Raw genomic sequence first — 25071 nt, 5'->3', positions numbered from 1 at the left:
ACTATAAAAATCTTTTCTCCCTCATTCAATTCAGTAACTCTTCAAATACTTTCTGGAAAGACTTCCTAACACCTGAATTTATATTCAGCATTAACAAATTTTCCTTTTTCGTGAAAGTTTCCTTGGTATTGGTCATTTACCTTTTGTATCCTGTTTAGTTCTGCTGTTACCAGTTATTCTGTTGCCCAAGTAACAAAACTCATCCACTACTTTTAGTGCCGCATTTCCTAAAATAATTCATTCAGTGTCATTTCACTTAATTTGATTATTTTCACCATCCTAGTTTCACTGTTATTTATGTTCATCTTATAAACTATTTTCAAGTCATCGTCCTTTTCATTCAATTGATCTTCCAAATCCTGTGCTGTCTATGCTATAATTACATGTATACGTATATAGCTTCTTTTCTGTGTTTACTTCGTAGATTCTTACTTAAGTTTTAGTTATTGTGATCGCAAATTCAGGCAGATTGTAGCACAGTCATTAGGCATTTGTACACGTTAGTTCATACATTATTTGCGTGTTTCCCTTGCGTTATCTAGGCATGGACTCGTGTTTCAGTAACTGTTGTTCAACATCGATTAGGATGGACAGGGACTGTGATTGCTGTGTTCGGATGAGGGCTGAGTTGGCATCCCTTCGCTCACAGCTGCAGGCGGCGCTGACTTCAGTCGCGCAGCTTGAGGCTGTTGCTAATGGGCACCACTGTGGGGAGCCGACTTGGGTATCACGGGGATGTCAATCAACCTCGTCCCGTCTGTCCCCAGATCGGTCTGCCACTGTGGTTGCCCCGGTTGCTGCCCACAGTGGGGCTGAGCCCTCGCCTGTGGTTGATTGGGAGGTCATTGCAAGGCATGGCAGGCAGAAAAGACGTCCCCGGAGGCTGATCAGAAAGCCTCCCCGGTGTGTCTGACAAACAGGTTTCAGGTACTGTCTCTGCCTGAGCCAGATGCAGCTGCCTGCCCTGTTTCAGAGGATGATTCTCAGCCTTCAAGGTCCGGGCAATCGCAGAGGGTGGGCTTATTGGTAGTTGGGAACAGATTCCTTGACTTGCGCCATAGGGTGGTGGGGTTTCAGGTTCCACTGAATAGGTCAGGAGTTCACTACACTCAGCTGGCAGCTGCACGGGTAGCGGAGGCTGTGTGGTGTGGACTGGGCGGTTTTTTAGGTTAGAAGGCCTCTGGAAAGTACGGGGTGGGCTGCAATCTCAAAGGGTACATGGCAAATACAGGACGTGCTTGGATCAAGGAACAGTCAGAATTGTAGTTGTAAATTGTTGTAGTTGTGCTGGGAAAGTCCCTGAGCTTCAAGTGCTAATAGAAAGCACAGAAGCTGAAATCGTTATAGGTACAAAAAGCTGGCTAAAGCCTGAAATAAGTCCTGCAGAAATTTTTACAAAGTCTCAGATGGTGTTCAGGAAAGATAGATTAGGCGGAATTGGTGGTGGAGTGTTTGTGTCTGTCAGTAGTGGTTTAACTTGTAGTGAAGTCAAAGTAGATACTCCGTGCGAATTGGTATGGGTGGAGGTTATACTTAACAGCCAAACTAAGTTAATAATTGGCTCCTTCTACTGACCCCCAGACGCTGATGATATAGTTGCTGAACAGTTCAATGAAAATTTGAGTCTCGTAACAAATAAATACCCTACTCATACTGTTATAGTTGGTGGGGACTTCAAACTTCCCTCGATATGTTGGCAAAAATACTTGTTCAAAACTGGTGGTAGGCAGAAAACATCTTCTGAGATTGTCCTAAATGCTTTCTCTGAAAATTATTTCGAGCAGTTATTCCACGAACCCACGCGAATTGTAAATGGTTGCGAAAACACACTTGACCTCTTAGCCACAAACAATCCAGAGCTAATAGAGAGCATCATGACATACAGGGATTAGTGATCACAAGGTCATTGTAGCTATGCTCAATACCGTTTCTTCCAAATCCACCAGAAACAAATGCAAAATAATTTTATTTCACTAGAAGCCTTCCTAAGAGACAATCTCCATACCTTCCGAACTGACTATGCAAATGTAGACGAGATGTGGCTCAAATTCAAGGATATAGTAGCAACAGCAATTGAGAGATTCATACCTCATAAATTGGTAAGAGATGGAACTGATCCCCCATGGTACACAAACAGGTCCGAATGCTGTTGCAGAGGCAACGGAAAAAGCATGCGAAGTTCAGAAGAACGCAAAATCCCGAAGATTGGCTAAAATTTACAGACATGCAAAATTTGACACAGACTTCAATGTGAGATGACTTTAATAGGTTCCACAATGAAACATTGTCTCAAAATTTGGTAGAAAATCTGAAGAAATTCTGGTGGTATGTAAAGTACACAAGTGGCAAGACACTGTCAATACCTTCGCTGCACAGTGCCGATGGTACTGTTACCGACGACTGTGCCGCTAAAGCGGAGTTATTGAACACAGTTTTCCGAAATTCCTTCACCAGGGAAGACGAATGGAATATTCAAGAATTTGAAACACGAACAGCTGCTAGCATGAGTTTCTTAGAAGTAGATATCTCAGGGGTTGCGAAGCAACTCAAATCACTTGATACGGGCAAGTCTTCAGTTCCAGATTGTATACCGATCAGGTTCCTTTCAGATTACGCTGATGCAGTAGCTCCCTACGCAGCAATCATATACAACCGCTCGCTCACCGATAGATCTGTACCTACAGATTGGAAAATTGCGCAGGTCGCACCAGTGTTTAAGAAGGGTAGTAGGAGTAATCCATTGAACTACAGACCTATATCATTGACGTTGGTTTCCAGTATGGTTTTGGAGCATATACTGTATTCAAACATTATGAATCACCTCGAAGGGAACGATCTATTGATACGTAATCAGCATGGTTTCAGAAAACATTGTTCTTGTGCAACGCAGCTAGCTCTTTTTTCGCATGAAGTAATGGCCACTATAGACAGGGGATCTCAAGTTGATTCCGTATTTCTAGATTTCTGGAAAGCTTTTGACACCGTTCCTCACAAGCGACTTCTAATCAAGCTTTGGGCCTATGGGGTATCGTCTTAGTTGTGCAACTGTCAGGAAGGTCGCAGTTCGTAGTAATAGATGGCAAATCATTGAGTAAAACTGAAGTGATATCAGGTGTTCCCCAGGGAAGCGTCCTGGGACCTCTGCTGTTCCTGATACATATAAATGACCTGGGTGACAATCTGAGCAGTTCTCTCAGGTTGTTCGCAGATGATGCTATAATTTACTGCCTAGTAAGGTCATCCGAAGACCAGTATCAGTTGCAAAGCGATTTAGAAAAGATTGCTGTATGGTGTGGCAGGTGGCAGCTGATGCTAAATAACGAAAAGTGTGAGGTGATCCACGAGTTCCAAAAGAAATCCGTTGGAATTCGATTACTCGATAAATAGTACAATTCTCAAGGCTGTCAATTCAACTAAGTACTTGGGTGTTAAAATTATGAACAACTTCAGTTGGAAAGACCACATAGATAATATTGTGCGGAAGGTGAGCCAAAGGTTGCATTTCATTGGCAAGACACTTAGAAGATGCAACAAGTCCACTAAAGAGACAGCTTACACTACACTCGTTCGTCCTCTGTTAGAATTTTGCTGTGCAGTGTGGGATCCTTACCAGGTGGGATTGACGGAGGACATCGAAAGGGTGCAAAAAAGGGCAGCTCATTTTGTATTATCACATAGTAGGGGAGAGAGCGTGGCAGATATGATACTCGAGTTGGGATGGAAGTCATTAAAGCAAAGACGTTTTTCGTCGCGGCGAGATCTATTTACGAAATTTCAGTCACCAATTTTGCGAAAATATTTTGTTGAGCCCAACCTACATAGGTAGGAATGATCATCAAAATAAAATAAGAGAAATCAGAGCTCAAACAGAAAGGTTTAGGTGTTCGTTTTTCCTGCGCACTGTTCGGGAGTGGAATGGTAGAGAGATAGTATGATTGTGGTTCGATGAACCCTCTGCCAAGCACTTAAATGTGAACTGCAGAGTAATCATGTAGATGCAGATGTAGATGTAGATGTACATGCCACCCACACAGCATGTATAACTGTTTAGTGTTGGTCCAAATAGTTTAATCTAATGGCAAACAAGCTATATTGCCGCATTTCTTAGTACTGAAAAAATGACTCACCTCCATTTTCTTTCCCATCAACAGCAGCAGTTGAAGTTGCTATGAATCTGACTGGCACAGCCTTTGCCTGCATAACACAGAGGACAAAATCAAACTCACAAATGTAGACACATTGTTTCATATGACATCTTTACATACATAAGAATATTAATAAAGAATGTTCTGCAAATGTACAAAATCATGGGCAAAAATCAGCAAATCTTTTCCAATAAAAACAGACAAAAGTCAAGGTGATACTTGACAAGCTTCATGAGATTGCTGACAGAGCTGACCTGCAAATCTCTTGTGATACAAAACAGTACATGGACTCCAAACATGTAGCCTCATTGTGGTAATGGCACTGATGTTTGACACTTCAAGCATTAAGGTTAAACTGTCAGGAACATTGGCAATGACAAGGTGAGCAATGAAAACTCATATACAAAAAGTGCATAAAGCCTACACAGTGGTAATGAATATTTATAATAAGAAATCCTTTTCCACCTACCGAGCATGGTGGCGCATTCGGGAGGATGACGGTTCAATCCCCTGTCTGACAATCCTCATGTAGTGGGATGAGATTCCGCCTTATGCAAGACACCTTTTTTCCTATTTTGTTTCACCCAAGACACCTTTTTTCCTATTTTGTTTCACCCATATGTGTTTCAGCACTTTTGTGCCTTGTTCAGTGGGTTTAATTTTTATTTTTAACTTTTTTTGAAAAACCTACTGAAGATAGCATAGAAGTGCTGAAACATGTATGGGTGAAACAAAACAGGAAAAAAAGTGTCTTGCATAAAGTGGAATCTCATTCCATTTTCATAGCAAGCACAGGCATAACAAGAAGAACTGCACCACAAGAAGATCATCCTGATTTACGTTTTCTGTGATTTCCCTGAATCGCTTCAGTAAAATGGAAGGATGGTTCCTTTGAAAGCACATGGCCAACTTCCTTCCCAATCCTTTCCTAATCCAATGAGACTGATGACCTCATTGTTTGATCCCTTCCGACAAATCACCTCCCTCCCCCCCCCCCCCCACCCTCCCCCCTCCTTTTCCACCAAACCCAAACTACGTCACCAGAAAACATTAATTTTCCCACAGGCACTTTATGCAACTGAGACATCATTGTTAACCATAAATGCTATTGTCAGTGAGAAAATGGAATAACAGATACAGAGGAAAATATTCAGATCGAAGATGGTAATTGCATGTGCAAACGTTTGAGACAACTGTATTCCATGACCGAAGGCTTCTTTCACTGTATGGTAAATATGCTTGAAAACTCTTGAACATGTATCAAAACTGTCAATTAACCAAGAAAACATTCTGCATCATAAATGGGACCTGAAAAACCAAACCATTAAGGCTACTCAACATCCAGAAGTATCTCAAAGAAATAGCTGTTGACTCTCTGGAAACTACAAGGACACAATTCTGGCTGAAGACTGACTCAAACAAGTTCATGTCAACAATGGACAGAAATCTGAAACTAAAAAACGCATTGATAATAGAATGTCAATAGACCCATAGTCACAGAACAAAGAAGTTATGAGAAGATAATAAAAACAGAAAGACTAAAGCTACATATTGGTTCTAGAGCTCTTTAAAGAATCAAATGAAACAATATTATTAATAATAGTAACAGGGCACACATACCACAAGTACGCACTTCTCTTTGTTGCATTTAAAGTAAATCTAAGGCATGTCACTGCATATTATCTTTTGTCAAATGACTGCTGCTTCATCTTCCCATCACCGTCTATGAAAATACTGTAGATAAGCATCAAATACAAAAGCACTGATGTTCTCATGTTTTGCAGTAATAAGCATTTTGAAACTTGCTCCATAGAAATTGAAATTCAATGAATTCAGTATGCGGGGGTAGTGACTTAAAACGCAATTTCTAAATTAATATTTTCAAAAGCATAACCCTATGAGCACTATACTTAAATCCATTGCTATTTCATATGCTCAATCTCTCTCAAATATAATTTGTACAAGAGTTGCAGGAACCAGCAATCACCGCTATTTATAACATTTTTATAGCCACACTGAGATTGGAAACCCACAGAGTATCTACCTGTAGCGAACTTACAACAGTAATAAATGAGAACAGAACTGAAGACTTTAAGACTTTTTGTAGAATACAGACTGGAGAGAACCTTTCTGGGTTGCTTCCCTTCCATACCAATTAAAATGTAAATATGCATAGTTTTTACTGTTTCTGAATGCAGGGTATGGAACTGAGACTGGAACAAAAATATTGATTCCATAATTTGAATAAAGTATAATGCAGCAGAAAGGTATAAAATAATACTATACGGGATAAAACAGAAAACATGTTTTACTTATTATAGATAGATTCTTCAGTGGACTGCTATTGATAATATAAAAAAATGTAGCAGAAAGTGGTTAGGAAGCCTGGCTTTCACCCAGGAGGCTGAGGTGCGATTCCCAATACTGGAACAGAATTTTTCTGCAGTCACTACTCCAAGCTTTGGTAGTGCAGTCAAATGGCTGATCATTTGTAACACTTGGTGGTGTTTAAAAATTTAACGTATTCTGCAACATAGCCTACAGTTTCCAGGAGAAGTGTAACAAAAATTTAACAAAATTCAACTCCTATCTTTTTTCTTGTGAATATTAGTTGACAAACACTGACCAGCTGTCACTGTTGCAATACACAGCAGCTCATTTTCTGTGACAACATTTCACAACACAGTGCTGTTCAAAATGCTGTTTGAGACTGAGTGGTAAATGGTTTGCATGTGGGTAAGAAAGAGAGTCACAGACTGCAGACAATAGTGTCAGTTAGATATTGTTCTTGTGGAGTATATTTAACTCATCAGTTAACTGGATCCAGTGACAAGCCAATGGCAGGACTTGTATAATACGCAGATAAAACTCGATTCATGTGGGATCATTGCCTCTTCATGTTATTCTAGGTCAGATGTAAATACTACCATATATATGTAATATAATTCTGTTGAATTCTCCACTCACTCTGATCAATTTCAAACAAGCACTGTATACTAACTGAGAGGTTCAGAAAGAAGCCTCTTCGTTCATCATAACCTAAAGTTTCACATGGTAAAAGATACTTCTGTTGTAACATAACAGATACTTCTGAACAGAATACCAAGTTGCTTGAAATTGTCCATCTTTTTTGTTTCAGTCTGATTACTTACACTTACTTTGTTAGTTGTAATCATATAATGCAGGTTTTCACTTTTCATTTCCTTTTTAGAAGATTACTGCCACCTACTGAAAGTAAGGAAACAGCTCTCATTGACAGTGACATAGTAGGTTTCATGGAGGATGGATTTCATGAACTGGGTGTCTCAGTTGAAGTATGAGATCAAAAATCTGATTACAGGTAACTTATTTCACCCAAATGTAATGTTTCAATTACCACTATAATAATCAAAACACCAATAAAATCCACCTATTACTTTCAAGATACTTTTCCTTCAAAATATCAGATTCCAGACTTATGCCCTATTAAACAAATGGAATCATTTGATGTGCATATCAACCATTGTTGTTGTTGTTGTGGTCTTTAGTCCTGAGACTGGTTTGATGCAGCTCTCCATGCTAATCTATCCTGTGCAAGCTTCTTCATCTCCCAGTACCAACTACAACCAACATCCTTCTGAATCTGATTAGTGTATTCATCTCTTGGTCTCCCTCTACGACTTTTACCCTCCACACTGCCCTCCAATGCTAAATTTGTGATCCCTTGATGCCTCAGGACATGTCCTACCAACCGATCCCTTCTTCTAGTCAAGTAGTGCCACAAACTTCTCTTCTCCCCAATCCTATTCAATACCTCCTCATTGGTTACTATCCACCTAATCTTCAACATTCTTCTGTAGCACCACATTTCGAAAGCTTCTATTCTCTTCTTGTTTAAACTATTTATCGTCCATGTTTCACTTCCATACATGGCTACACTCCATACAAATACATTCAGAAACGACTTCCTGACACTTAAATCTATACTCAATGTTAACAAATTTCTCTTCTTCAGAAACGCTTTCCTTGCCATTGCCAGTCTACATTTTATATCCTCTCTACTTCGACCATCATCAGTTATTTTGCTCCCCAAATAGCAAAACTCCTTTACTACTTTAAGTCTCTCATTTCCTAATGTAATTCCCTCAGCATCACCCAACTTAATTCCCCTACATTCCATTATCCTCGTTTTGCTTTTGTTGATATTCATCTTATATCCTCCTTTCAAGACACTGTCCATTCCGTTCAACTGCTCTTCCAAGTCCTTTGCTGTCTCTGACAGAATTACAATGTCATCAGCGAACCTCAAAGTTTTTATTTCTCCTCCCTGGATTTTAATACCTACTCCAAATTTTTCTTTTGTTTCCTTTACTGCTTGCTCAATATACAGATTGAATAACATCGGGGAGAGGCTACAACCCTGTCTCACTCACTTCCCAACTACTGCTTCCATTTGATGTCCCTCGACTCTTATAACTGCCATCTGTTTTCTGTACAAATTGTAAATAGCCTTTCGCTCCCTGTATTTTACCCCAGCCACCTTCAGAATTTGAAAGAGAATATTCCAGTCAATATTGTCAAAAGCTTTCTCTAAGTCTACAAATGCTAGAAACATAGGTTTGCCTTTCCTTAATCTTCCTTCTAAGATAAGTCGTAAGGTCAGTATTGCCTCACGTGTTCCAACATTTCTACGGAATCCAAACTGATCTTCCCCGAGGTTGGATTCAACCAGTTTTTCCATTCGTCTGTAAATAATTCACGTTAGTATTTTGCAGCTGTGACTTACTAAACTGATCGTTCAGTAATTTTCACATCTGTCAACACCTGCTTTCCTTGGGATTTGAATTCTTATATTCTTCTTGAATTCTGAGGGTCTTTCACCTAGCTCGTACATCTTGCTCACCAGATGATTGAGTTTTGTCAGGACTGGCTCTCCCAAGGCCGTCAGTAGTTCTAATGGAATGTTGTCTACTCCCGGTGCCTTGTTTCGACTCAGGTCTTTCAGTGCTCTGTCAAACTCTTCACGCAGTATCGTATCTCCCATTTCATCTTCATCTACATCGTCTTCCATTTCCATAATATTGTCCTCAAGTACACACCCTTGTATAGACCCTCTATATACTCCTTCCACCTTTCTGCTGTCCCCTATTTGCTTAGAACTGATTTTCCATCTGAGCTCTTGATATTCATACAAGTGGCTCTCTTTTCTCCAAAGGTCTCTTTAATTTTCCTGTAGGCTGTATCTATCTTAGCCCTAGTGAGGTAAGCCTCTACATCCTTACATTTGTCCTCTAGCCATGCCTGCTTAGCCATTTTGCACTTCCTGTCGATATCATTTTTGAGACGTTTGTATTCCTTTTTGCCTGCTTCATTTACTGCATTTTTATATTTTCTCCTTTCATCAATTAAATTCAATATTTCTTCTGTTACCCAAGGATTTTTACTAGCCCTGGTCTTTTTACCTACTTGATCCTCTGCTGCCTTCACCACTTCATCCCTCAGAGCAACAAATTCTTCTTCTACCATACTTCTTTCCCCCATTCCTGACAATTGTTCCCTTATGCTCTCCCTGACACTCTGTACAACCTCTGTTTTAGTCAGTTTATCCAGGTCCCATCTCCTTAAATTCCCACCTTTTTGCAATTTCTTCAGTTTTAATCTACAGTTCATAACCAATAGATTGTGGTCAGAGTCCACATCTGCCACTGGAAATGTCTTACAATTTAAAACCTGGTTCCTAAATCTCTGTCTTACCATTATATAATCTATCTGATACCTTTTAGTATCACCAAGATTCTTCCATGTATACAACCTTCTTTTATGATTCTTGAACCAAGTGTTAGCAATGATTAAGTTATGATCTGTGCAAAATTCTACCAGACGGCTTCCTCTTTCATTTCTTAGCCCCAATCCATATTCACCTACTACGTTTCCTTCTCTCTCTTTTCCTACTGTCGAATTCCAGTCACTCATGACTATTAAATTTTCGTCTCCCTTCACTACCTGAATAATTTATTTTATCTCATCATACATTTCTTCAATTTCTTCATCATCTGCAGCGCTAGTTGGCGTATAAACTTTTACTACTGTAGTAGGCATGGGCTTCGTGTCTATCTTGGCCACTATAATACGTTCACTATGCTGTTTGTAGTAGCTTGCCCGCACTCCTATTTTTTTATTCATTATTAAACCTACTCCTGCATTACCCCTATTTGATTTTGTATTTATAATCCTGTATTCACCTGACCAGAAGTCTTGTTCCTCCTGCCACCAAACTTCACTAATTCCCACTATATCTAACTTTAACCTATCCATTTCAATTTCTAAATTTTCTAACCTACCTGCCCGATTAAGGGATCTGACATTCCACGCTCCGATCCGTAGAATGCCAGTTTTCTTTCTCCTGAGTAGTCCCCGCCTGGAGATCTGAATGGGGGACTATTTTAACTCCGGAATATTTTACCCAAGAGGACGCCATCATCATTTAACCATACAATAAAGCTGCATGCCCTCGGGAAAAATTACGGCTGTAGTTTCCCCTTGCTTTCAGCTGTTCGCAGTACCAGCACAGCAAGACCGTTTTGGTTAGTGTTACAAGACCAGATCAGTCAGTCATCCAGACTGTTGCCCCTGCAACTACTGAAAAGGCTGCTGCCCCTCTTCAGGAACCACACATTTGTCTGGCCTCTCAACAGATACCCCTCCATTGTGGTTGCACCTACGGTATGGCTATCTGTATCGTTGAGGCACGCAAGCCTCTCCACCAACGGCAAGGTCCATGGTTCATATTCTGTGTAATTTTTATTTTGAAATTTTATAGTGACTCTTGTTTTAGTATGTTTTCAACACTTCCATCCCCATGACAATCCAGTTCACACAATAAACATGATTTGTACATGAACAGAACTGGAAATCTGTGAGACTTCTCAAATTCTGTTTATATAGACTAAAACTTGCTTTAAATTCACCTCCATTGTCATTTGAAATTGCGTAAGTGATAATTTGGTTCAAAACATACTTTTTAATTACATAGACTCAGTTGTCTCCATACAAATGACAGCACAAGTCATATGAAAACAAGCTGTCTCAGCTGTAGATTGTGCCAGTTATTGTGGTTGCTAGCACAGGGGTGGAAGCAACATTCAGTGGTGGGGTCTGCTAACTTCAGATGACACTGGATATTTTCATTTATAAGAAATAGTGTGGTGGCAATCCTGATGCTGGCCATATTGAAGTGCAGCAGGTAACATGTCCTTACTTTGTCACTGGAGGTTAAAAATAATAATAATAAACAAACAGTGCATAAAGTTTCTGTTTGTTGTTAAGACCTATATGTTTGACAGATATCACAACCCAAACACTGTTAATTATAGCAATATAAGTACTTATGCATGTGATGCAACTCTACTATTCAAAGATAAGAATATAGAAAAATTTGGGAATGAAAGCCAACTTGAAAGTAAATATTTCTATTCAAAGGTTTGCTGAAATAAATTTTCATAGCAAACAGTCCTAAACCATTTCTTGAATATTGGATCAAACATCAACAAAGTAAAGATACCAACATTTGCATAGATGAATGAGTTGGAGAAACTCCACATACAGAAACAGCCTTGCATAATGCTTGATTAAAATGTAAACTGAGATAAGCATGTAACACACATAAGTGGAAAAAAAACAGCTCAAACCTATATGTGCTGAAAAAACTCAGCTATGTAAAAAGAGACAAATGCTATGAAAGTAGCTTAGTGCAAAAATTAATTCTACATTAAGTTATGGCATACTTTTGTGGAAAAGTTCATCCAAAACACATATTAATAGAGTATTTAAAGTGCATAAATGAGTAAATAAGTATGCTAGCCAAATTTAAATGGAAGAATCATGTAGGCCAGTATTCGAAGCACTTAAGAATTAATGGTATGAAGCTTATATCTACATAAATTCCTACACAACACTACATTCAAATATGTTCCCAGTACTCAAGGTATTGAGACATGACACAACAAAACAGAGCTTGTTCCATGGACCAGACACAGCACCATACAATTCACATCGAAGTCATTCTATACAGGACCGAAAACTGAAGAAAAATTTACTTCAAATTTGAGAAAGATTTTCAAAAAAAAATCCTCAAAACATTTTTGATAGAAAACTGTTTCTGTAGCACAAATGATTTTATGTGCACTACAAAGTATCACTAACTGCAATGTAAGGCTGCATACAAAATGGGATGTAGCTTAGACAAACCACAAAATATGTCCCTGAAAGTGAGAGAAATAAATTCTAAAACTATATATACAGCATAGATGATGTAAGCAAATCTGTAATTTAATATTGTATAATCCCAGAATATTGCTTTTCAGAATTATAATTTGCTAAACATTAGTTATTAGACAGACACACTTTTCCATGCTTGTGATACAGATTTGACTCAATCTCTACAATGTATGGTGGCTACGGCTCCAATAAACATTATATTGCAGATCAACTCAAATATCATATGACTGTGTGTACCAACACCCCTGGACACAGCTAATGGAGAAATTTACAGTAGTAAGGAAAGAGTTACACATTGCCTACATAGATTAAGCAAGAGCTTACAACAAAGTTCCTAGAACAAAACTGTGCAAAGCTCTGAAAGAGATAGGTATGAATGACCATCTTCTGCAGATTATTACTGAAATTTATAGAGGTATAAGGTACAGATTAAAAAAGGGTCAAATCTATTACAGTGAAAATTCCAGGATGGAATCTAACAGTGTTAATAAACAGATAGTTGCTACTCACCATATAGCAGAGATACTGAGTCGCACATGGGCACAACAAAAAGACTGTCAGAAAATGAGAGTTCAGCGTACAGGGCATTCACTAGAGATAGAAAAAATGGTAACACTGCAGAATCTATTAGTGTAATGAAAGCACTGAGACAAAGTTTCAGTTGATATGGCTTTCCAAAGATGGACGAGCAGCTGTGCAGAAATGGAAATCATTGTTAACAATGTACAGGTGTTTTCATTAAATCTTGCTAATGATCAGGCCATTCTAGCAGAAGATGAATACGATCCTGAGTTTACGTCACAACATGTATAACAGGAATACGACACATGTGGACTACAAATTGGTGTAACAAAACCAAATATCTGCTAATGAATAGCGACCCTAGATATGAAGTACACATCAATGAAGGAGCTGTTTTGAGTCAGGTAGACATCTTCAGAAGTCACATCAGGTAGACATGTTTATATATCTAGGGGCATATACTGTTGCAAGTGGATTGAGTAATACAGAAGTAAAATACAGACTACAATAAAGGAGGTAAGTAATGTATTCTGTTTGGTAAGGCAAGAACATTTCCAACAGCAATAAGAAAGGAGCAGGTAGGATATGGTTGTATCAGGTGGTTATAATTAAACTGACAGAGTTATAATTAAACTGACAGTTCTCTGAGTGTTGGAGTGTGGGCCGTATACATCACAGGATGCTGAAACATTGTAGGTATGTTGATTAACTGGTTTGCTCACAGAGTATGTAATAATTCCACATCCTGCCAGTAGGTGAAAATATGGTGCATTAAACAGTCAGAATGGGAAGTTAGTCCACAAAAAGGAGAGGAATGATCATACACATGATAATGGTGGTTCTGGCATGTTTATTAGGATATGGTCACAAGTTACAAAATGTCTTCAATATAATCTCCTGGCTCAGCAACAACTTGCATCCATAACACGGTATGGTCGAAAGATGCTCACAGCATACCCGGCATTGTCAGAGCATTGTGTTGTATACTGTCCTTCAGATAGAGAAGTGTAAGAGTGCATCCCTGATAGACGCAATCTTTCAGATACCCCAAGTATTTACTATGTTGGGGGATCTGGAAGGATGAAGGAAAACATCTTAAAATTTCCTAGAGATGATGCAGTCATTACCAAAGGGTTCTCGAAGCAAATCTTTCACCTGATGAGCAACATCTGGTGTTGCCCCATCTCGCATAGAAATAGTGGTGTGGACACGGTTGTGTTCTTGCAAAGCAGGAATCATGTGTTGCACAAGGAGGTCCTTATAACGTGAAGGTGTCACTGTATACCTAACAGGCTGTATCGGTTTGCCTTCTTTTGTTTCTCCATTGATTGTACTCAGTGTCGACATGCTGCATTGCTACACTGGCTGAAAAATGGGTTGTGGAAGTGCAACTACTGTCTACTTTAAATGATGTAGCCAACAGATGCAGAGTCGCGTTTTACAGTCCTTTACTATCACTTTTCACACACACCAATAATACACAATTATTTGGCCAGTGCACTATTGCTATAACTTCCCATAAGCCTCATTAATAGTTATCAGGTGAACATCCACACATTTCTACAATAGTTTCCTGTTGAACATCAACGAGCAGTAAAAGCATAACCACATAATTCTCAGTTCTTTCAGAATAATCAGGTGTGTATGGTACAGACACTGTCACTGCTTTAACACACAGCCTATTGGTGTAAAACTTATTTCACTGTTAAGTTGAAGCATTGTTGTTGTTCTAACCAACACAGGTTTCTTGTCTGAAACTGGGCCGCGGACCAACTGTCTCGTGACCAAAAATCGGTCCCTTATACATCTAAATAATAGGTACTGAAACTACATGCTGTTCAAAGTTAAAATTTGAAGAGATTACAATTAAAACTTAACTCCTTAAGCTAACTGAATACATCAAAAAATTCTGTCTGTTTAACAGTTTCTTCTACTACGAGGGTCAAGTTGAATTATTTGTTTAAATCATGAAATTAACAAATATCGTTACACAAGCAATACTTTTGACAAAACTGTTAATTAGTTTGGAATTAATTAAGGGCTGACTTTGCTAACATGTTTTTGAATAGGACCAAATAACTACTTAAAGATTACTATTAGTTGTTTCACCAAATGTTCATAATTAGTACAGAATTTATATTTGTTTATACGTCAACAATAGAATTTTAAGTTATGAAACAATTACTGATTTCACCTAGAGTCAAAATAAATTAGAAAATCAATTACATACACAAAATTAAGCACAAAATTATATCTGGTGTTATATTCTTTAAAACTGAGGGCCAACCTTTCTCTTTTATGAAAATACAGATTATACTCACGTATGTTACTGTTAATTAGTTCAAAAATGAAAAAATGAATTTTAAGGAGGCAGATGGCAAAACAAGAGGGAAAGTAAAATTATTCCTGTTTGCTACGTGACAAGGTCCATAAGGTGTCATCTCCTGAAAGAAAACTGCATTGAGAATGAAGGAGCTTGTGAAACTGTACCACACAGTCACGTAAGTTGACTGCAGTTGATGTTGCTGCAAAATATGTGGCAGAGTTGAACCCCATATGCAACAGTTCTGCATGTTCACGGCACTGTGCAGAGTAAAATGTGCCACAGCCATCCAAAGAATATTTCCTGGCCATGTGTCAATCATTTCTATGTTTGTAAAAAATGAAGGGCAAAGTCATGGAGGTTTAGCCTATCTTGGGGCTTCATTTGGAACACATTCTGAATCTTGTACAGATACCACTGTAAAATGAGCTGCAAAATTTTTTGAACTGTTGACCAAAGGAGAGATAATGCCTGTGACACGGCTTGAGCACTGGCTGCAGAATTTGAGGCATGTACTGCATGGTCAGCTATAGCTGTAGCAACTTCAACAACTGCCATGGGAATGGGCCATCTCCCTCTCCTCAATGCACCATCTAATGCACTTGTTTCTTCATATTTCTTGATCATCTTGTTTAGTCCATTTTTTGACATGAGACTTCTTCACAGCTGTTTCTGTCAGGAATATCCTCACATTGTAGCACTGCTATTACTGCCGTTCTGAAAAATGATTTACCAGCAGTGTACGGTCTTTCTCATCAATAGCTGTTGTGTTTCATACAGCAAACTTCAACCTTCTTATCCCTTTATACTAACTGCCACTTCATAAATGAAATCAACATACTGATGTAAAAACAGGAAACATTTTGCATTCTGGTGGCTTAAGGGGAACTATTATCTTCTTCAGCATACTTTGTGAGGCATCGATTAATGAATGTATCTACAGTGTTCAAAAGCAAAATCAAAATTTTTGTTATCACATAGCATGCCTCCTACAATCAAAGATTGTGAGATAGGTGATTCGTAAATTCTAAAACTACATACAGACTAGTAAACTCAATCTAAGGTTACAATGTATTTGTTGTTGCTTCTTCAGAGAGATATTACTTTACAATGTTATCACTAAAAAAATAATCTATTGTTATAATACATATGGTGTTACATTTTTAGATAGATACTATATTACACGGTTATTATTCAAGAAATCTTCAACACAATAACAGCATTTACTTTTCAAGTATTTTTCAAGGTCTCCATCAGTATTTTTTAGATATGGATCACACTTCCCATTCCATATTTTATTTAAAAATTTCACGTCAATACGGAGCGGAGTTTTTTTGTATAGTTTTAATCTGTGGGTAGGTAACAAATAACTTGCCCTATGTCTAGTGTTCTACTGATGCAAGAAGCAGTTGCCCTCAAAATGTTGTGGGTTTCTTCTTGTGAAGATGAGAATCTCACACTTGAAATGCATGTTAGTTTAGGTTTTCAAATAAAGGTGAATCACATTCTTCACCAGGGTTTTGACTACCTCTTGTCATGCCTGAAGAGGAATGTCATACCACTATCCTTCCCACCCCTCTCACAGACGTATTCCACCACCAACTGAACCTGCACAATATCCTCCAACTGAACCTACACAATATCCTCCTCGTCCATCGCTGTCGAATCCCCGCTCATGGCTCGTATCTGTGTAAGAGACCTAGATGGAAGACCTGTCCCATACATCCTCCGACCACCACCTACTCCAGTCCAGTCACTAGCATCACCTATCCCATCAGAGGAAGGGCTACCTATGAAACCAGTCATACAATCTACAGGCTAAGCTGCAAACACTGTGCTGCATCCTACGTGTGCAAGACAACCAACAAACTGTCTGTCCACATGAATGGTCACTGACAAACTGGGGCCAAGAAACAATCAGTCCACCCAGTTCCCGAGCATGCTGCCCAACACGACATTCTTCATTTCAGTGACTGCTTCACAACCTATGACATCTGGATCCATCCTACTGACACCGGCCTTTCTGAAATCCACAGGTGGAAACTCTGCCTGCAGTATATCCTGCAGTCTTGTAATAATTCTGGCCATGACCTTGCTGGTCATTGTCCATACCCACATATCCCTTTATCTGTTCCCACTCAAGCACTACACAGCTCTCTATTCCGCCAACACACCGACAGTCTTTTTACTTCTCTCCTCTTCCGCTGCCCCCCACCCGCTGTCTAATCTCTTGAGAGCACCTAGCTGCCCTACCCTCTCTCCACCTCATCCCTGTACACTCCCACAAGCAGCACTTCATCATCCCCCACTCCTACCTTGCCCCCCCCCCTTCCCCTCCCTCCTCCTTACCCCCGCCACCCTGATCGCTTCTCCCATCGTGCACTGCTGCTCGCAGTCTGGCTTTGGCAGCCAGAGACTGCAGTCACATTTATGCAATCTGCATTTGTGAGACTGTATGTGTGTATGTGTGTTGTCTAAATCTGATGAAGTCTTTTTTGCCTGAAAGTTTACTTGTTTGACAGTCTTTTTGTCATGCCTATCTGTGACTCATCCTTTTCATAATATTGCCATAAACACAAGTGGATTATACACTGCACAGAGTTACAACTCCTTCAGAATTACCTGTTGGCTGCTGGAGGGGACCCTGCTACAGCGGTGCTGGCCAGGCGCCTCTCCCTCACTGAGGCTGCTGCACAACCACGCTGGCTCCCGCACGGCTCCTGGCAGCACCTCCCCCTGACTCAGCTGCTGTTGGCAGAGCAGAAGTAAGCAAATTAGCAACAGGCACCATTGTTCTTCTTGCTGCTGTTGTTGTTTGTTAAGACTGTTTTGACACAGCTGTGCATGCTAATCTATCCTGTGCAAGTGTTTTCATCTTACAGTAACCTACATCGACTTCAAATTACTTACTGTACTCGAGACTAGATCTCCCTCTACAATTTTTAGCTCCACACACCCCTCCATTACAAAATTGACAATTCCTTAAAGCCTCATGATGTGCCATAAACTTCTTTTTTCCTCAGTTCAGTTCACTACAACTTCATCATTTGATTTATCTACTTGTCTAATTTTCAGCACTCTTGTGTAGCACAACATTTCAAAAACTTCTGTTCTCTTCTTATGTGAATTCAATGTAGTTGTCCATCTTGATTGCTATTTTTTTTAATTGTACACCTTAAGGCATTTTGGCCACAGCCATTCTCTGAAACACATTTAAAGCCTTGCTACACTATATCTTGTCAATTACTACTACTACCACTACTATTGTTATTATTAGATGAAGAGGCTTGCACAGGATAGAGTACCATGGAGAGTTGCATCAAACTACTCTTTGGACTGAAGACCACAGCAGCACCATCTGAAATATGTACAATTTGACACATCCCATGTCCTTCTGATTTACTTGGTATCTGGATCCATGAACATGAAATAACTAAATAAATAAAAAGAGCGGCTTGGAAGGGGACCAGTGGATGTGAAGGGAGTGAAACAGGATTTAGCATATCTCCTATGTTATTCAGTGTGTACACTGAGCATGCAGTACATGAGATCCAACAAGTAACAGTATGTTAAGATTTTAAATGTGATTCTGAGGATAACTGTGGTAAAATCATATTACGGTATATAATTTTGAGCTGAAATAAAGAGCATATAAAATGCAGAATGATAATAGCAAGAATTTGTATTACTGCCAAAGAGAAATTTGCTAACACTAAATATAAAGTTGAGTGTTAGGCAGTATTTTATGACAGTATTTGTCGGCAGTATAGCATAGTACTGGAGTGCAGTGTAGACATAAACAATTTGGATTAGCCTGAAAATGGCATAAACCAGTGTACAAGTTTGTGATCATTGTCACTAGTCATTATAATTGTCTGTCTTGATCCCTTTAATTCCTACTACAAATGTTTCTTTTGTTTCCTTTACTGCTCACTCATTATACAGATTGAATAACATTGGGGATAGGTTACAACCCTGTCTCACTCCCTTCTCAACCACTGCTTCCCTTTCGTGGCCTCGACTCGACTCGTACGAGTGTATCTCCATAGCACGGTTACCTGCTTGCTTCACAAGTTTGCATGACACTGAGCATTCTGGCAGTAAGTATTCCCTCTTAAATGGTAGACACTGACGGTGCTCTGCTAGCTATGCCACTATGCTATCTGCTGGCAGACAACCTTGAAACCATTATCAGTATACTATTAATACTTCCCTCAGGTACTCTATGCTGTCATCGGATCAAAATCAACAAATTTACAGGTGCTCTAAATTTTTTTTGAGCTGTGTGTGTTTATATTAACCTGAAACTTAATTAGTTCAGAAGATACTGTTAATTAAAGATTTCACATAGTCCAAACTTTCAGTGCGACTTATAGCCAGACTACTACAAATTTTTGGGATATGTTGATAGGCTTTGGATCACTTGATTTTTATGAATCTAGTGACACCCATATTGGTCAGCAAGGGTCTCTAATTAAGACTTATTAAATTTTCAATAACTGAATTTCATCATACAAGATGGATCCCATCATCATAAACCTGGGGTTCCAACTGAATAGGTATAAATTATTACTGCATACTTCATTAGCTGCTGCTCATACCAAAAAAAACTTGATATTAGTCTTGATTGCCAGCAAATGACAAAAATTCTAAACCAGAGAATTTATAAAATACTATTATTGAACGAAAATTGCAAAATATTGTGGAGCACTCATGCTATTTCAGTCTGCCTGCTCTTAGCCCCTGTTTAGTATTGCTTCAGTCCAGCTAGTTTGCATTTTAGTCTAGCCTCAGGACCCATTTGCACTAGCTCTTCATTCATTTCATTAGGCTGAGAGAACATATTTTATAATTATGAGCAATATATATAAAAATGACAGTATTATTAAAAGGGCAGTTGTTACTCGCATACAGCAGATATGCTGAGTTGCAGATAGGCACAACAAAGAAACTGACGGAAAGTAAGCTTTTGGCTAACAAGGCTCTCATCGGAAATACACACACACACACACACACACACACACACACACACACACACACACACACACACACACACACACACACACACAGAGAGAGAGAGAGTCTCTGGCTGCTGAGGTCAGGGCTGGCCTATCTCCGCTATATAGTGAGCTGCAACTATCCTTTTCATAATACTGACATATACCATCCTGGGTTTTCTGTTGTTTGATACATTAAAATGTGTGTGTTTCAGTTCAGTTGAATTATTTTTGTGACTAGTAACATTTCTGTGACTTCTTTACTTAACTGCTTGTGAAGCAACTTCTGATCTGTTTGTCAATTCAGACTGAGAAATATATTTTATAGTTATAAGAAATGTATATTAAAAATGTGTGTATTTTGGTTCTGGTGAAAAATTTTTATTGCTACAGTAACACTTCTATGAGTTCCTTAGTTGACTCTGTGAAGCAACTTCTGATCATTACCACTAACTACATACATACTACATACAGACTTGGTCATCACCAGTAGGATCTCAAGGACATTATTAAAGAAAGGTGAACTTCACTAATTGAACTTCCAATTTTGAAATTTTAAAACAAATTTCTAGCAATTCACTTTAAGAATAGAATCTTACAACAGCAATTTCAGATTGAGATTAAGTGAAACTGCACACATACCAAAGTTTTACATCATGACAGGTAGGTCTAATAATGTGACAAGTTTGTGGTACTTACACAGAGATGAAGAGATTTTCACTGTATAGATCAGCATGGAGATCATCATCAAACCAGTCTTTAGGCAAAGACCACAACAACTAAAAACAAGTTCCACATTTATGAATCCCAGGAGATGAAGAATAAGACATTGTGTAAGTAATGTGAGATGAAATCCACAATGCCACTGAGAAAGGAAATGCATCTGCACATGGTGGAATTTCAAAACAAATGAATAATGCACATGTAAATGACTGGTTGCTCTAGTGCTTGAATCAAATCAGTGAAACTGTCTATTACGATGGCTTTCTTCCCAAAATTATTAGTTTTCTTTCGTGGCGTTCCAGCAAACGACACAGCTTATTTTCGCATTCCTTCCTTATGTGTCCTATTGTGGCGAAGCTGACCGTTGCATAAAGTTGCAGCTGTTTGATTTGGACTGGTAATATTAGCCAACAGTTCTTTTTGGGTCGCCTCTTTAACACACGTTGTAATAATATTAGAGAGGATCGGACACTCGTTACTCCGCAAATACCTCCTCTTCTTCGTATTCTGCATATTTTCTTGCAATGCTGGGCGATTATCCATCACTTCTGGATACCGAAGTATATCAGTGAGTGTACAAAGTTAACTGACTGACACTGGCAGCACACCGATCTACGCCGCTAGACAGGTAACGGGCAATTAATTTTGGGTGCCCCTGTAGGCTGGTGGCAGGGTTCTTCCGGGAAAGGCCACTGCCCCCACCAAAAGCGGTGCTCACTCTTGAGCAAGACAAGTACCAAAAACTGAAACACCAAAGTTATTTTTCTTCACAAGAAAGGAGAGAGACAAGACATAATAACCTATAAACCTGTCACAGTTCTCTCTGTAAAGCAGAATCATTAATGTTAACACAAACAGCATAAGAAAAATTATAATTCAATGAGCCAAAGAACAAGGTGGCTATACAGTTAATAAAAGCAAAGCTGAACTATATGCATACAGCCAAGGGGGAAGTATGGTCACTGAATTTCAGAGTAAAACCATTTACACTTGCATAATAAAGTCAGGCACAAAATTCGATACAGCTACATCAGTGAGTTGAGATAAGATCTCAGCATTACGTAACAAATACCTTTCCCTTCCTGGTGTAATGAAAGGATTTTGGGGTGGGATCTTGTAATCTTACTTAGAAGAAGAATGAACTGAAAAGAACAAATGGCTTCATCTCTTCTGCACCACATTGTCATGACTTGAAAGAATGGTCCCGTATGACAAAAGAAGTATGAAGTGCAGTTACTGGTTGAAAATACAGTAATCAGTTTCAGAAAAAAATTCCACACTATGCAGTTTTCACCTAAACCCACTAGGAAAAAACATTACAATAACAAAGATAAGTAATAAATAAGATCTCAAATGAGCAGTGTGATGCTATGTACATCATACCTCTTATGGACAAGAAGTATGTGTTACTTGGAGAATGGAGAATCAAGAGTAAAATCTAATATCAGTGAAGCTACACAGCTCCATGCCAAATGTGAGATTTTGTTAGAGCAATGGAACACCTCCAATGTAACCATTTCACTGAAGGGGGAAAAATTATTGTACGGCATTATTAGGTGGGTGGAATTGCTCAGCCATTTGGTGCAAGTCTTTCTATTTGATCCCACTTGGTGACTTGTGCATGCTTGTGATGAAGATTAAATGAAATGATTTGGACGATAGAACAACCCAGCTCCCGAGTGAAGAAAATCTCGGCCCTGACTGGGAATCAGAACTTAGTACACCACAATCTAGGGACAGTGACGCTAACCCTGAGATCACCAGTCACAGAGAGTTCACAGATGAGAATCCAAATAACAAGGGTGGATAGTGTACCTGGTACAAAGTGTGATAGCCTGCCTTTTACAAAGACTACCCAGCCTTTGGAAATGTCTTGAACTAAGTACTCTATGATAAGAAGAGCAACTATTCTGAGTGATGATTTCTTATGGTATTATCCCAAAAATAGTGAAGTACACGCTTTGGTCAGTGTTTAAGTGGAGCAAATGTAAGAAGTAATAACCTGTTAAACAGGTGCTGCAGCAGTGTACCTACTAAAAGAGTTAAAAACAGTTCAGGTTACTTAGGGATTAGCTAGCAAAGTACATGCAACAAGAAATGCCAATAACAAAATCTGTATGTGTCCTATCATCAGAAGCAAAGTGGAGCTTTTAACCTTGACCCAGATGTCACAGAACCTAAGTATTATATCTCACAGAACTCCAAGTAATGACTGGAACTGAAATGTCTCAAATTGATAGACACACATAAGCAGCAAGTTACTGCAGAATTTATGTTAAAACTCTTTGCATTCTGTGGAACTGAAATTGCTGCAAATAATGTGTCAGTCATACTGCTGTCAGTTTATAAACTCGTGAAGGGAAAACTGCGTGTTCTTAATCAGATGCAACAACATTTGAACCAAATATTTTTTAAAACAAAGAATTTAACTATCACAGGTGATTTTAATATAAATTTATTGACTGAAAATATTAGCTAGAGCTAGATCATGTGATGGAATCACTTAACCTAACTACGGTAGTTAACTTTCCTACTAATGTAAAAAGTAGCTGGAGAGCCCAATTGTCAATAAATATTCATTGACAGAGGCTGGAGAAGCTGTATGATTGCAAGCCAAATCCTCAATGAACTGTGAGTTCGTGACAGCCAGCTGCTTACAGAAAATGCATCAGCTGTCTGATACAGCTAAAGATTTATTTAAATCTTCCATGTCAGTGAACAATGACACCCCAGAAACCTTCCATATTGACTTGTAGTAGATCACCTGCAGTCCTATATACATAACAAGGGATGCTTATGACAAATTTAACCTGTTCTCTAATGAGTTTGAGTCAGTGTTTGAAGCTGCATGTCTAAAGAAAAGAAATCATAAGAAACAGTCCTCACACTACTAAAATGAAACACTGGATTACCAAGAGGATCAGAATTTCCTATAGAACAAAGATAAGTTTATGGGAATTACTAAGGATATATGATTATCCCATTAAAAATTAAAAATTATGTATATGACATCTGAAACTGATGACTCCAGCAACAAAGAGAAAAAAATGTCAAGTTATAAAAAGGGAGTCTGGGAAAAAAGTAGAGTGCATGTCTGATTCAGAAATAAATCAGGGTGGAAATATAATAAAAAACAAGGAGTAAGTTGCTAATATCTTCAATATACCGGGTGATCAAAAAGTCAGTATAAATTTGAAAACTTAATAAACCATGGAATAATGTAGATAGAGAGGTAAAAATTGACACACATGCTTGGAATGACATGGGGTTTTATTAAAAAAAAAAAAAAAAAAAAAAAGTACTGCCAGATGCATGAAAGATCTCTTGCGCGCGTCGTTTGGTGATGATCGTGTGCTCAGCCACCACTTTCATCATGCTTGGCCTCCCAGGTCCCCAGACCTCAGTCCATGCAATTATTGGCTTTGGAGTTACCTGAAGTCGCAAGTGCATCGTGATCAACCAACATCTCTAGGAATGCTGAAAGACAAAATCCGACACCAATGCCTCACCGTAACTCTGGACATGCTTTACAGTGCTGTTCACAACATTACTCGTCGACTACAGCTATTGTTGAGCAATGATGGTGGACATATTGAGCATTTCCTGTAAAGAACATCATCTTTGCTTTGCTTTGATTAGATGAAGCGCCATCTGTCGAACATTTTTTGAACGTTTGTACTTTTTTTGGTTCTAGTAAAACCCCATGTCATTCCAAGCATGTGTGTAAATTTGTACCTGTCTATCTACATTATTCCATGATTTATTCAGTTTTCAAATTTATACTGACTTTTTGATCACCCAACAGTTACTGAGAAAACTGGCCATAAAGGCTCAGTGAGTGCTGCAGTAGCCCTTTGCACAAATCTAGCAGCACCAAAGTCCATCAGATGCACGTAACTCCCATCACTTTTAGTGACATCAAGAAGACAGTCAAAGAGATGAAAATTGTTCAGAAAAAAGAACACCTTGAATTACTAGAGGCAGGCCTGTCATATTTACAGGACATGTACATAAGTATGATCTGCAGAAATGATTAGCATTTCAGTCACCACAGTCCAGCATGTGTGCTGTTGCCCAGTAGGCACAGGGTCCACCACGGACACTG

At 38.8% G+C, this 25071-nt stretch overlaps 1 protein-coding gene across 1 annotated transcript in view; it reads right to left on the bottom strand.

Annotated features, from left to right (window-relative positions):
• Positions 1 to 25071, bottom strand: part of LOC124717221 (YLP motif-containing protein 1-like) — a 288410-nt gene that overhangs the window by 5813 nt on the left and 257526 nt on the right. The window contains exons 18-19 of the mRNA XM_047244009.1: positions 17869 to 17994; positions 4128 to 4194 (exon numbers count right to left, since the gene is read on the bottom strand). Of these exons, the coding sequence (XP_047099965.1) occupies positions 4128 to 4194; positions 17869 to 17994 (193 nt within the window). The remainder of the gene's footprint in view (positions 1 to 4127; positions 4195 to 17868; positions 17995 to 25071) is intronic.

Source organism: Schistocerca piceifrons, chromosome 9 (genome assembly GCF_021461385.2).
Source record: "Schistocerca piceifrons isolate TAMUIC-IGC-003096 chromosome 9, iqSchPice1.1, whole genome shotgun sequence".
Lineage (NCBI taxonomy): Eukaryota > Metazoa > Arthropoda > Insecta > Orthoptera > Acrididae > Schistocerca > Schistocerca piceifrons.
Note: the sequence above shows the minus strand (reverse complement) of the source record. Positions and strands in the feature narration are given on the sequence as shown.